The 15590-nt window shown below is 37.0% G+C and overlaps 1 protein-coding gene across 1 annotated transcript in view; it reads left to right on the forward strand.

Annotated features, from left to right (window-relative positions):
* The first annotated feature begins 3956 nt into the window (after positions 1-3956).
* LOC139711195 (cell adhesion molecule DSCAM-like) overlaps positions 3957-15590 on the forward strand; it is a 35391-nt gene continuing 23757 nt past the window's right edge. Inside the window, exons 1-2 of the mRNA XM_071623109.1 lie at positions 3957-4150; positions 5412-5795. Coding sequence (XP_071479210.1) covers positions 4072-4150; positions 5412-5795 — 463 coding nt within the window. The 5' untranslated portion in view covers positions 3957-4071. The remainder of the gene's footprint in view (positions 4151-5411; positions 5796-15590) is intronic.

A 15590-nucleotide genomic window follows, 5' to 3' on the forward strand; every position in this document is an offset into this window, starting at 1 on the left:
CACACTTAACCTTTTCGTGGAGTTGCACTCTTAAATCCATTATTTAGCTTTTGCAGATGACACAAAACCAAGATTTGATGCTTCAAAATAGCTCTAATTTAATGTGAGTTAGGAATAGAAACAACCAATGCTAAAATTTGAACCAGCATAATCAATGTTAAGTATTGTTTAATAATATACAAAATATGAACAATATTCATTATAAGATTGTTTCTAGACTAAACCGTCTACATATGGTTTAGTGAGAAAAATAGTGATATCTAGGCTTTATAGCGAAATGTTTACATGGTAGGATGTTTTGTCATACAACTAACCTACACATATGCATTAAATGTGATAACACGAACTTAAAAAAAAAAAAATCAGTGCTCCCAGTGGTAGTAACTTCAAGGTGCGAAGCCTCATCCGGTATAGCCTATACAATGCTTACCCGATAGTTTGCGTAACTAAGATGAAAGCGAATTTCTTTTCCTTCTTCTTCTTCTGCTTATTTTTCTTCTTCTTTTCCTTCCGGATTAAAGAATCTTCTATCCTTCTGTCTTTGTCGAGAATGTTTTCTAGATTTGTAATTTTTACCGCGTTTGTCTCGAAGTGAATCCGTTGGAAAACGCAACTACTCTGCTGCCCTCTTGGAAGACAAAGCCGATTGGAAACATTGATGTTTATAGGAAGTATCTGGATATCTCATAGGCCCATTCACGCTGTCAGTTGAAGACGTAGCGCCGCCATCTTACGAGGCACACTCCATAGGGACTTACACGCATTTCCCAACAGAGACTGTCACCAAGATCACGTGATGTCTAGAGCAGCATATTTCAGTACTTGCACCACTTCAAACACTGCTGCAAGACTTTAACATAACTGAACGTAATTAGTCCAACGAGTTTTGAACACATCACTCCTATACCAATGTATCTTCATTAGCTTGCCATGAATCATTGTTTGTGATAATCTTCGAGATCCTTTTTACCAACAACCTAATGATTCACAAAAATGGTCCATGCTTCTTAAAAACCAACATTCCTCTTTCTTCTTTTGCCCATATGCGAGAATCTTGAACCCTCTCCAGGGGCGGATCCAGGAATTCTGTAAAGGGGGGGGGGGTGGGGGCGCAACTAATATAAACACTAAACAAAAAGTAAGTTCCCCCTAAAACAAACCTGTGTAATTTATGAATCGGGAACCTCTGAGGAAATCTGAATACAGGATCATGTAGCTGTATTTCTCGGCTACCTTTCATGTGAAATTCAGTGGATATCACTGGGTCACGCTTGAGTGAGCATGACTTAAAGTTAAAATGGTCACTTTTTGAAGTTCACAAGCCCAATTTTGCAACTTTGATTTGGTGATATCGGAACAAATTTCAATTTTCCAGGATGAAAATGCATGCAACGTATAATTTATGTGCTTCTTATCGTACCATGTGACTTGTGCACAAAATTTTACGGTTGAGTGAACACGGGGTGACAATTACCAAAATGGCCGATTTGACATGTTTCTCGTGGTAATTTCTATCAATTGAGATTGAATTCGTGTGTTGAACAGTTTTTACTAAAATCATTACAATTCACGTAATTTCACGGTTGAATGAGCACATTAAAAACAAAGAAAAATTACAATTTAAATTGTGCAGTAAGTATTGCGATAATTTTGCGCACTGAAATCAATTGTTTTAATGCTTTTTGTATGGTGTTTAATACCACTGTGCATACAGTGATCACCTGACATTTTAGTCACGCTTCAATGAGCATGTGGGACTGGAAAACCCTTTTTTACCCTATATAATAAGAAATATTCATTGTTTTTTATGTTTTAGTTGAAATGTTAGGAAATTACTCTGAATTCAATGAAAAAAATAACATTTCGATAAAAAATGACATTGTGACATGCTTCAGTGAGCACATAAGATGAGCAAAGTGTGCAGGTCAAAACCATTTTCGTGGCTGAAATTCCCATAAGATTTACAATTGGTTGGTTTTGAAGACGTGTTCAGCGGTGTTAGTGGGTAGAGCCTAAAAAGTGAGTGCAGATGCTCCCCAATCTGTGTTATATTGCCATAACGATCGCATAATATTCACCCAACATTTTAAGCAACTATCATCACCATCACAATCATCAACACCACAAGAACAATAAAGGCCACTACATGTTTCTCACCACAATCAATATCTGTCTCCAGACTCTCCATGCATATGTGCAGCACGGGAGGATATTGATGTTGAACAAAAGTGAAATTTGGTACCATGTCAATGATTAATTGCATTTATTGTCCCTTTCAGTTAATGCATGACTTCATGACGTTACAAAGATCAAGAACTTAATGCCAAAATTAGTATTCAGTAGCGAGAAAAAAGGCCCGAAGATTTGATTTGCATAATTTCTCATCTTTGCTCCAACAAGGGGATTTCATCAAACTAAAGGCAGACCAATTTCCCCACGAATGCTTCAATATTTAGGTTGATTATAAGGAGGGTTTCCGGCACCATGTACCCTTTGACTTGTAAAATTTTGAAGGAATACCAAGGATCACTGAGACATTTATATCGGTCCTAAACGCAATAATGAAATGTTTTTCAGTTGATTTTAAATGCAGAAGATCAATGCAACACCTGCTGGATGGTTTTAATAAGATAAATCATTGTTTCATAATGTGGTCATTCAACCGTAAAATAAACCACATTGCATGCAAAAGCCATTGTTAGCTTTCTAAAGCATAAATTTCTCCTCTTCACATGAACTTACCATGGGGATTATGGCCAAACTGCCAATTTTTCATTATGTAGGTTTAAAAAAAAAAGGGTTTCAAGCCTCACATGCTTATTGAAGCGTGACTGAAATGTCAGGTGGTCACTGATATGCGTTTGGGTATTAGCACAATATAAAAAAGCATCATACAGTTGATTTCAGAGCGCAAAATTATCGCAATTCTGACTGCACAAGTTAAATTGTTATTTTTCTTTGTTTTTAATGTGCTCATTCAACCGTGAAATTACGTGAATTGTGTGTAAAAACTGTTCAACACCCGAATTAAATCTCAATTGATAGAAACTGCCACGAGAAACATGTCAAATCGGCCATTTTGGTAATTTTCACCCCGTGTTCACTCAACCATAAAATTTTGTGCACAATTCACATGGTACGATAAGAAGCACATGAATTATACGTTGCATGCATTTTCCTCCTGGAAAATTGAAATTTGTTCCGGTATCACCAAATCAAAGTTGCCAAAGTGGGCTTGTGAACTTCAAAAAGTGACCATTTTGACTTTAAGTCATGCTCACTCAAGCGTGACCCAGTGATATCAACTGAATTTCACATGAAAGGTAGCCGAGAATTACAGCTACATGATCCTGTATTCAGATTTCCTCAAAGGTTCCTAATTCATAAAATATTGATGTTTGTTTTAGGGGGAACTTACTTTTTGTTTAGTGTTTATATGGTGCCCTTCCAGGTTTTATTTCATTTTTTCTTTTGTTTTTCTTTTGTTTTTAAGGAAAAATAAAGAGGGGCGTGAACCGGTTGTGCCCCCCCCCTCTAGATCCACCACTGCCTCTCGAAATACATTGATGGAGACTTCAGTACCCTTAATCAAGTGTTCGAATGATCATCCATGATTGCTATGCCTGTACCTTAGCATCCTTGGAGAAACTAACCACGAAACCTATTTGTTGAAACAAGCCCTGCAATTCGATCCATTATGAGCGCCCAGAAACTTCCGTTGTAAAAGTTCTATCACAAATCTATTGCGTTGTAACTTTCATTGTATCGAAACTATTGCCAAGAGAAAAGCTCCTGCTATATAGTGGTAAGAGAATATTACCTTGTACAGTTTACATTAATTCCCAGGGAGGTGGTTTTCTGAATGACACCTCCATCAGCCCCAGGGTTCGCTTCCTTAAACATGAACATTTCGCCAAGAGTGCAACACTTTTCCTGGTACAAACGTTGAAGGATTGTCTTCGCCAAGAGGGCAACACTTTTCCTGGTACAAACGTTGAAGGATCAGATGGATAGACGTTGGGTATAAGCTTCCTTGTCTTCAGATCTTGAGATCCTATTGGGAAGAAGGAGATGACATTCGAAATGGCGACTACATTTGAAAACTTCATACTTTTCATTGTCCTTTCAACAATAGTCAGTGAAACTTTTGGTGAGTGCGTGTCTTTTGTATAATACCTTTAACTTTGACAAACGTCTTTTCATTGCAACTAATGCCATGACAGTATCAGAACACAATGTTATTTCTATTTTTTTAAGTCTTTCCTCGCTAAAAGTTGAAAGCAGAGGCATTTTGAAGTATAGTTATATATTGAGAAAGAAGAAGAAAATGTTCTCCTTCTACGAATACTTGTATATAATGTGTTCCAAGTTTAATAGTACGTTACCAGAAACACCAAAGATTCTGCATATATTACCTTATTTTTCTTTCTTTGCAAGTACTCTTGACAAATTGCATTCTTATATTCTGATATTAAAAAGCAAAATAAACCCCATGAAGACGAAACAGCAAGGACAATTCACACATTGGAGTTGGGGTATAATATTTTGTTCTTGTGACTTTATTAATTTGTCACTGAATATACAATTTTAAAATCTAAACAAATAGTGTTTGTCCTGAAACTTTTTCCCGTTATACACTTTCTTCGTAGTTGTGTACACATTGCTTATTCACATATTTCGGTTTTCACTTTTCTTCAGTTTCATAATCCAATCATTTGGGGAAAATCCCTTTCACAAAATATGTTACAAATAAATTCACAATTGAAAAGGGAATGAGTCATTAAGAGGGGGAAAAAGAAGGAAATAGAAAAAGTGAGACAAAATTTGTAGGCCTATTATCAAGATAGAAATGTATTAAAGTTGTAGAATCAAATATGGAATATTAGATCTGTTTTTTGTACAAATGTATTTTTCTTTGATCAATTCGTTCATGATTATGTAACTGTAATTGTTGACATTTGTTAAGTGTGTCCTTTATATGTAAGATGTATTTACATGTTATTCTGTATTGTTCTTTGTGCTTACCTTTAACTAGTCCTTTCATGTCACACTGTTTATTTATGAAATAAGGAATGCTGAATATATATATATATATATATATATATATATTATATGATATGCATTTATCGTAAATTACGATTGCTTTGGGACGAGTCTCTAATGTTGGGCAGTTACGATAAACAAATGTGAGAAAATATCAAAATGTACGACCTACCTAAATGTATAGCAAAGAGACACTCAGCCGACTTCTGTTGGCCCTTTCGATTCCATGAACTGTACCATCCATGAATGGGTCTCAGGCGAATTCCTCATGAGATAACCCGCATCCGTTCCGATATACGGAAATTCAAGGCAATAGTCATTTAACTTGAAAGAGTCTGCGGCGCGGTTTCTCACCACCCTACATGCAGGCAACATGGCAGGATCGGATCCGGGGCCCGTCACGACTGATAGCTCTGACGTTGTCCAAATCGGCGAAGACGTCAATATCTCATGCACGTACGATCCAGTCGACGTTATGGACCTCGGATCTCTCACCTGGAGCTTTTCTCACCATGATGAAGGCGACGTCGAAGTCCTCGTCAAGTACATCTGCAGTTTCCGTACCAGCGGTTGTATGACAATCCGTTCGCCCATGAAGTCAGCTAAGTACGATTTGCTGGTCGACACTGTCGGTGGATTCCGTGGCGTTTTGGCAGTCAGTGACGTAACGAATGATGACGAAGGAAATTACACCTGCTCCGTGGTGACGCCGATGGGGAAGTTTGAGAGCACTGCGCGACTGACTGTTGAAGGTAAGTTTACTCCGTGACATAAAATAGTTATGTGAAGAGTTCGCTCACAAAACGTCTTAATTTCCGTGTTTGTAAAGTTGAGATATTCGCGATTAAAGCTACTTAATACAAAGGAATTGATAAGAAATCAAGGAATATTTTCAATCGTAAGTTCAGAAATATTCCTCATTATGTTTCAAGTGAAGTATCACAGGAAAAGATTTGTTTTTGCTCTTTCTGATAATGGCTCTACCTTAGAATATTTAAACATGGGGCTTCGCCCATTTTGCAATAAAATTCGTCATTTTATAAGGCATAGGTAGCTTTCGCGTGTCTTCAAAAATGGCATGATAAAACCAAACAGTCCGTCACCCTTACTGTGGCCATACTTGCTGATATTTTGCATCTTCTTGCCTTTCACTATGTCTTCTACTTACAAAATATCCAAAAGTTATGTCCTTTTTGGTCGCTACTGGCAAGGTTTCATTTTATTGTTTTGTTCTTTTCCATAAAAAATACAATGGCAACGAATACGACATACCTTGTCAGCATTTGGAATCAATGGAGCGAAAAGAGAACTTGAGACAAGATATGTTTATAAAAAAAAATAGCGCAGGCATAATTCTCGCTATCGCCAATGACGTAAAAAGTACCCGGATGTGGCTTTTTCGTCAAGATTTAGTGCACTTGGTAGCAAGGGCACTTCCGGCGCGGGGCATAATTTGCACAACGCTAGCGTGCGCGTACGTGTACCTTACCTATAGCGCAGCGCCGACCACGGATATTACAGTAGGCCAATAGGCCGCTGTACCGCCCGAGCTACGAGCCAGCGAGTGGCCAGGCCTGTTACTGTAGTCCCCGCCGGCGGCCGGCCTTGCATTAGCATTCACCATAGACAGATAGACAGAAAGATCCGTCTGTCCGGAGGACTCTTTTATATTTTGCCATTAACGCTGTCCTCCGTAGACGGAGGGGATCGGTGAAGCCAGACGCAGTCTCCGCGGAACATTCCCCGACGGACAGATACAGACCGATCTTTCGGTCAACATGCACCACACTGCACGCAGCGCATAAGCTAATTACATAACACATACCGGTACGGCGTACTGCTTGATCATGCGATCGATGAGCACATCACAGATCAGTCATCTCTGCATACGCTGAAAATATGCTGGAAAATATTCACCCACCTGGATATACAGTATATCGTCATGGAATATGCCCATCTTTTCTTTTATTTGTTCTCTGTCGAAATGTCACGAACACAATCGGGAACGAACAGTGATCTCGAACTTATCCTGTCTCCGAAGCAATTTCTTCCAAGTAAGTACGTACAATGTACGTAGGCACTAGGCCGCTACTACCTAGTGCTACTATAATACTACCACTACTTGTAATTCGCGCGTGCACGTACTGCGCTGTGGAGTCACCCGCAAACTTCACCCACGCGGCCACGTCACGTCTCGCATGCCAGTAAGGGTCCTATTTCTGCAGATTTTTTTCATTTATTGTCGTGCGAACAACACATGGCAGCTTCGCAGCAACAACCAATAGTCGTATTAACAGCAATTTCTTAAGAATGGAGAAATTTCAAATCATATTAAAGCTGTAATTCAAGTCGAGAAAACCGGAAGTACACGTAGAATACAGTCGGTTGTGTGTGTAAATAGCATTAGTCACGTATCACGCGCGTACGAACGGAAGTGACTTTGCTACCGGACTATCCCATAATGCACCGTAAATGACGCTTAAATCAACATCCGGGTACTTTTTACGTCATTGGCGATAGCGAGAATTATAATAACTTACAATATCACACGAAAAACAGAAGACATATCACATCACACGCTTCAGCGAGATGATTAGAAGATAACATAATCCGTATTTGAGCAAAATAGAACATTAAGGTATTCAACCACAAGGATACGAATATCATGAACATGATGACGTCTGAGCATGCTGAACATAATCCTAATTTGTATAAAATTCCAAACAATGGGAAACCTGAGGCATAGAAATCTATGTGAATAAGACGAATCAATTTTGAATAATTGAAAATTGTTACGTGTGCGGATGCTAACAATCCATAGAGATAGAACGCTATGTTCATACTAAATATCACGATGTTTTCGTATATAGGAGTCATTTTTTCTAAGGCAGTTGAAAAAATATTCTTAGCATAAAATCTGACTTCATTATGAGCGTTGATCATGTTAATTTGACTATCATACACTTCTTATAATAACAAAATGTTCCAGTGTAATTTAGTTTGAAGTTTTGTTTTGTTTGTTTCTAAGCATCTTCTGAGAATATGATTTATGACAAACATTGAACCTTTGAACGTTCTATGATTGTGGTTCAGTTTATCACAACAACAAAAAAATGAATAAAAGTGGCAAGAAAAAAAAATCTTTGTTTCTTTTCCTTACTAAATTTCATTTCACTCGAAGGATTTTTTTAAAAGAAATATCTTTCATACAAGTAGTTTTGTTTTTGTGATATACGCCCAATTTCCAAATTTTGGGAGTCCAGTGTGGTTTCCATACATATTTTTTTAACCTGAAATAAATCTGTTTTCCATCGTGACAAGTACTTATCCAACAAATGAATAAATATATTACATTTTTTTTTTTGTAAACATCAATGATTGCATCGCCAGATGCATAAACAGAAAACCAATCTAAGTTACACAGTTTGTGATTCATTTACACCAATGCCCTCAGACCAGTGCCATTATACTGATTGAACAAAATGAAAGCCCTGGTACAATTTTTGTTCCTAAAACATCTTAATATTCATTACTCATCATTTTCCCATATTGATTCCTTCCCTAGGTTAATGTGCTGAGTGTAAGTTAATTATTGTTTGTGTTTAATTACTGGTACACATTGATTTATGTCATGTTATTCTTACTTGTGTTTTGACCTGTCTGTTTTTCCTCATCTTTCCTTTCATCTTTTCCCTGTGCGCTTAGAAACATTGTATTAAGCGCATTACGAATGTAATGTATTATTATCATTATTATTATTCGTGTAGTCGAAACCTATGATCCCGAAGGATAGAAATGACCATGTCGATAAGTGTAATGAATCATCGAAGTAATGCACTTTTTTGTATATGTAATGAATACAGATCAGTCATTTACTGATATTTGTAGGGGACTTTAGGCGCCGACAAAACAACGCTTAAACGCAGCCTCAGTCTCAACCAGGTCCGGTTCAAACTCAATGTTGAACGTCAATACCGATCACTTTCGGCCTCGAGACCACTGTACACACTGACCTTTCTGCAAGACGCAGGTGCGCTTGTGGGTACAGGTCGAGATTAGGGGGAATTTTCTTGGGACTTCGAAGTCGGATGCGCTGAACAGCATGATGGAAGACATCCCATTATAAGGGCATAAACGATAAAAGGTTATTTAAAGACTGATTAAAAACTGAGTCTTCTCAAAAGGTCCACAAGACCAGCATAAAATGATGCACGTGACGGAGTGAATCGAGCTGTTTACATCCACGAACGCAGCGACTAGGTTTTAGACTGTTTCCAAAGTTAAACGAGAGCATCCCATTCTCACGAGTCCGCGAAATAGGCCTCTGCCCAAGTGCATAATTCGTGAAATACACATACAGCACTAAGGCTTAGACATGCGCTGAGATTTTAGCGGATGTATGTGGCCATGCGTTCAGATTTTTATTTTCATCGGATGCCTGGCTCAGTGTGGATCAGTAAAAATAGTCCAGTCAAAATATGAAATGACCCACAACTAATTGCAACAGAAACGATTCCACTTGCATTTGACCCGGAAGAGCTATCAAAATAACATATTAAAAGTTCCCTAAAATTCGAGTGGTGGATCAGTGTCTAATTTGCATAAATTCAAAATGGCCGCCATACAACCTATTTATGCCTATATCTGGGGATATATAACCCACAGAAAGTAAATTCCGGTGTCTAATCCTATGTTTTTTAGGTCAAGGAATACAATTATGTTATGTATAGCAACTTTCAAACATCCTTTTATATAGTTTTTGCATATATTTGCATATAATTACATGCAAAATGGCCGCCATATTTCCTGCGCAAGCCCGTATCTTCGTATATCATTAATGTAGTACACTCAGGAATAAGTCGCTATATATCTGGACATAAAACCCGCAGAAAATAGATTCTGGTGTCTAAAGCTATAGCTGTTTTTTAGGTCAGGGAATACAATTATGATATAAGCAGTAACTTTCAAACTTCCCTTTATACAGTTTTTGCATATATTTGCATTCAATTAAATGCAAAATGACCGCCGTAGTGCCACTACAGGCTTATATTTCTATCTGTAAAAGGTACCTAGTGATGGTGTCTGTGGTCATAATTTTACTGCTGAGAATCACTGATGTAGAATACGTTCCACTCAGGAATAGTTACCTATATTTCACTAAAAATTTGCATATATTTATACATAAATATATTCAAATTACTACCGTGAATATGATTTCAGATATACGAATACAAGCTGCAGAACGTTAATTGTACTGTAATGTCTCATCCGTGCAAGATATCAAGGGAAAATTGTTATAATACCATTTAAAACCTTGATGATTATCCTACTCCTAGTGTGTATATTCTTGCATTTATCAAAAGTATTGTATTACATTGTACTCACATTTTCTTGAGATACAGCCTCAAAACAGAAAACAGCTGTAAGTAGCATCGAATAGAACATACCTTTATTTAACTGTAAATTCAACTTATCTTCCAAAGTGTGCTCAATAGGTACACAAATATCAAAGTCTGAAATTATGTAGTAGGAATCGTTAAAATATTTCATGATTGCATGATATTTAATGTATTATGTTTTGTAATTTGCCCTCATGTTTATTACTTGTGTCTATGTTGCAATTCTTTATTTCTTCTCTCTCTTTTTTTTTTTGCCAAAGGGGGGGGGGGGCATATCATCAAGTTCATGATTATCCATAAGCTACTCTACAAAAGTTTCATGAGTTTGGACATATCTCATATAGCTTTCAAAGTGTGCTTACGGTACACAAAAATTGGTCTTAAATCATTCAGCAGGGTTTTTTTCAAACATCTTTTTTCTTACCTGCGATGATTTACATCCATGTAAACGGGATGACCATGAAACAAGAGAAGGAATAGGCAAACGTGACAGGCCGTGATTGTCGTGGATACCGTGTCAGATTTTCGAACTGTCAAAAAATTTGCCACGGCAGTCCCGATGCTAATGAGGAATCTTGTATGCCGTGATTTTTTCAAACATCTTTTTTCTTACCTGCGATGATTTACATCCATGTTTAGTTGATACTTGTGTCCTTCGTTGCAAAACTTTTGGTAAAGGCATGTTTATCAATGAGCAACATATGACCGTGATAATTTGTATGGAAGTGGATTTTGTCATATTCTTGCACGGTTTCACCCAGTGACTCACTGAAAATGTAAAACATTGTGATTTACAGCCAGATACAAAGAAAAAGAAAAAAAAAAGGAAATGCCTTAAAGGAGACCTCCGGATGACTTTCAGATTTTTACATTTGAATAACTATTAGTTATACAGAGGACAGAGTTTCAGAATTTATATGATAACTGGGTTGAAGAATAAGAATATTTTCAAAATTTAGAACAAATTGAAATGAACAAGGATGATGACATGGCAGAGTCACCGTAAGAATGCTTTAATTGGGGCTCAAGGAAGCAGAACAAAAGAAGAAGGCATGCATAGATTATACACAGGTGAACTCGCAAGCAAGTGGTATTGTAATGGAATTACACTGCTACATTTCTGAAATATGTGAACCTCCAATGTCATCATCCTTGTTCAGTGTAATTTATTTAAGGTCTTTCAAAGTATTGTTTCTCTGATCAAGAACCACAATAAATTCCACAAATCTATACATGGAGTTGTCGATTTATGTACTACATGATGTGAAATTATGAAAATCGTCTGGAATGTCCCTTTAACAGTTCTATTACTAGTACTCTGGATTCATCAGTCGATCAATACAAACAGCATCCTTCTCATTGGCTTCAAGCTCATACAACACATATAAATTCTTGTAAGTCTTACTTTTACCATTTTTCGTGTTGTATCTGCAGCTTTATTAAAAGAAATGTTTCCTATTGCATTGAGGCTTCGCACTAATAACATTTTCACCAACACACAGTTGTTGTTTTTTAGAAATGCGAGCAGCATGAAGGCTGAATTCAATTTTGCTGGTGAAAAAGCAGTCTTAAGTCAGATAAAAAAGAAAATACATAACATCATTTTCTGTTCCTAACCCTTCCAAAAGGTCCCTCCCTCCACCTCGGTAGCAGCTTTTCTTCAAGTTAAACAGTGGAAGGGAAATGACATACAATCATTGGAATTGGGACGATTTGAGGAAGATGTTTAATCAAAAAATCAAATATGTTCTGATCACTACAGACAAAGCTGCAGCTATTAAGGAACTCCTGAAGAAAGTCTGATGCAACTGCAAGACAGGATGTTAGCAACTGGCAGTGTATAGTTGCAGGGCAAGCAGATTTGACTGCACACAACCCATACCAGTGTCAGATGCGGGCCATATATCAGACACTTGTAATGTTGTATTTCTAAAATATGTGAGGAGTGAGATTATGCTGTTCTAATTGGTGACTAGGAATAAGAAGCATTCTCGAAAGACATCGACACAGTGTGCAACAAACTTGAGACTTACCACGCTTCAGTATGAAATGGAGCCGAGATCCTGTTTGCTTTAAATTAATCAACTGCAATTTCACACCATCCTAGTCCAGAATTTGTGGTAAACACATAAAACACTGTGAGTGTAAGCTATACTCGTTTTTCACTTTTATCATTGATCTCTATTTTGAGAGATCACATTACATACCTTAGTATCTGTATTATCACAAGCTAGAAAATGAAAATAATGTACAGGAAACGAAAGAAAGTTTTCTTGAAATCAAGTGACTTTGATCCATTAGATTTTAAACTCATCTTAACCAAAGGTTCAAGACAGCAAAAAAGGTTCAAGCTAATATTGCAAATAGCCATCATTTATATTCTACTGTCCGGTCGTCGGTCATGCATACATTTTCAAAAACCATTTCCAGGTTCTCTTTAAAAAACCCATGTAATGACAGATTTTCAACAAACTAGGCAAGTAGCATCCCAAGGATGATAGACTTTCAAGGTGTTCAAATAGACACCATGTCCAAAAGGTCCCAGAACCCCGAAATTAAGGAATCTATTATAAAAAAAAAAAACTCCCCTCACACACATACACCCTCACACGCACATACACGCACACACACACAAAAGTAGAACCAAGTGTAACAGATCTAGGTATAATTTACAAAGTTGAATATCTTGGAGATTGCATATAGATTTAAGTTTACTTTCGCAGTTTAACTTGTTTTCGAAATATTACACATTGTATATATGTATATATATATATATATATATATATATATATATATATGATACTTGTAATCCATGTGTTGGTACCAGTACGGAAAAGATGACGAATTAGGGTGGTAATGCATTTCAGTGCAACAGTGTTATTTATTCAGACCAAATTTTCGACGAAAACATTCGTCTTCCTTCACAATTGTCATTGTCGATCCTGAGGAAGACGAATGTATCCGTCGAAAATTTGGTCTGAATAAATAGCACTGTTGAACTGAAATGCATTACCACCATACTTCGTCATCTATTATATATATATATATACTCCAACCCCCCCCCCCTCCACCCCAGGCCACAGGATGCCCAAAGGCACCTTAAATATTACTTATAGGTGCGGACGCCTTGGGGCTGGGACCAAATTATTGGGGGCCACTTTTGATTTTTGATCCTCTTTTTGAAAACATATATGGTCAAATTTTCAACAAACTTATTACTGTAGGTGCATTTATTGCTAGTGTCATGAATATATGAACATCATGCCTCCCTGGACCATGGAGGTCCCTAAAGGCTTGTAGATATGGCCCTAGAGGTTCCCAAAGTCTTCCAATTTCCTCTCTCCCAAGTAAAAGTCTGTAAGAATGGATGGAAGGTGAACTTGAGATACTCAGTGAGGGCTGGACCCCTGGGTCTTTTATTCAGAAAGTGAGTGAGTGACATGGTACCCTGATATGACAAGAACATTCTCTAAACAAATGTCCAAACTCATGAAAATTTTGTAGAGTAGCTTATGGATATAAGCTACTCTTAATTTGAATAGATTTATGTATAAATATATGCAAATTTTTAGTGAAATATAGGTAATTATTCCTGATTGGAACGTTTTCTACAACAGTGACTTTCAGCAGTAAAATTAAGACCATAGACACCACCACTGGGTACCTTTTACAGATAGAGATATAAGCCTGTAGAGGAATTATGGCGGCAATTTTGCATTTATTAAATGCAAATATATGCAAAAAATGTATAAAGGGAAGCTTGAAAGTTACTGCTAATATCATAATTATATTCCCTGACCTAAAAAAAACATAGGTTTAGACACCAGAATATATTTTTTTTGTGTGTTTTATTCCAGATATGTAGCGACTTATTCCTGAGTGTACTTCATTAATGGTATACGAAGATATGGGCTTGCACAGGCAATATGGCGGCCATTTTGCATATAATTATATGCAAATATATGCAAAACTATATAAAGGGATGCTTGAAAGTTGCTACAGATAACATAATTGTATTCCTTGACCTAAAAAACATAGGTTTAGAAACCGGAATTTACTTTCTATTGGTTACGTATCCCGAGATATAGGCATAAACAGGTTGTATGGCGGCCATTTTGAATTTATGCAAATTAGACACTGATCCACCACTCGAATTTTAGGGAACTTTTAATACATTATTTTAATAGCTCTTCCGGGTCAAATGCAAGTGGAATCGTTTCTGTTGCAATTAGTTGTGGGTTAACCCACTTTTTGTCGTATTTTGACTGGACTAAAAGTCAATGTATGATAATCTTGATCAATCAGATTGCAGGGATTCTATTTAAAGCCCATTTCATGATAATGCACAGTCCAGGATTGTTCGTTACCCTGTTGGTGCTCCCGGGTCAAAATCAGTTATTACTTTAAAAAAGCATGATTTACCATTTGCACATAAAACAAAAACCCAGCATTAGTACTTCAATATAGTTTTAAAATGTGAGTTAGGATAGAAACAACCAATGTAATAGATTGAACCAGTATGACAGATTTTAACAAATATACAAAATGTGAACAATAGTTGTAATAAAAATGTTTTTAGACTATACCGTCTACAGTTATGGTTTATTGAGAAAAATACTAATATCCCCTTATATTTTAGGCCTTATTGCAAACATTTTATATGGTAGGATGTTTTGTCATACATCTGACCACACATATGCATCAAATGTGATAATATGAACATTCTTAAATCACTGCTCCCAAAAGTAAACAGGACCGTTAACCCGTATCCCACGGGAACCGGTTGGTGCCTGCACAAAGTCAACAGTAGTCATGAAGGGGGTTCAAAATCACGCAGGGGATTGGTTAACCTGCAGCTTCTGCAGTTTGAGTATAGAAGGAGGGTTTACTCCTTATTACGCTTAATCCTTCCAGTATCGCCTGAAGCTGGAACCATTTAGGGGATGTGATGCTGCCTATAAGCCGTGGACATGTAACGAAAATGGATATATTTTGTTTATTTTCAGTGTCAATTACTTTACGGAGTACGTACTCCGATAGCGTCTCATGTGATGTCTTGTGCTACATCAGATAACGAGGAAAATGATTTCTCTTTAAGTACAAAATGTAAATCTTAAGACTTATTTTGCGCGCCAGTGCTGATCGAAA

This window comes from Diadema antillarum, unplaced genomic scaffold (genome assembly GCF_040938485.1).
Source record: "Diadema antillarum isolate AM-2024a unplaced genomic scaffold, OU_Dant_1.0 seq00001622_RagTag, whole genome shotgun sequence".
Taxonomy (NCBI): domain Eukaryota; kingdom Metazoa; phylum Echinodermata; class Echinoidea; order Diadematoida; family Diadematidae; genus Diadema; species Diadema antillarum.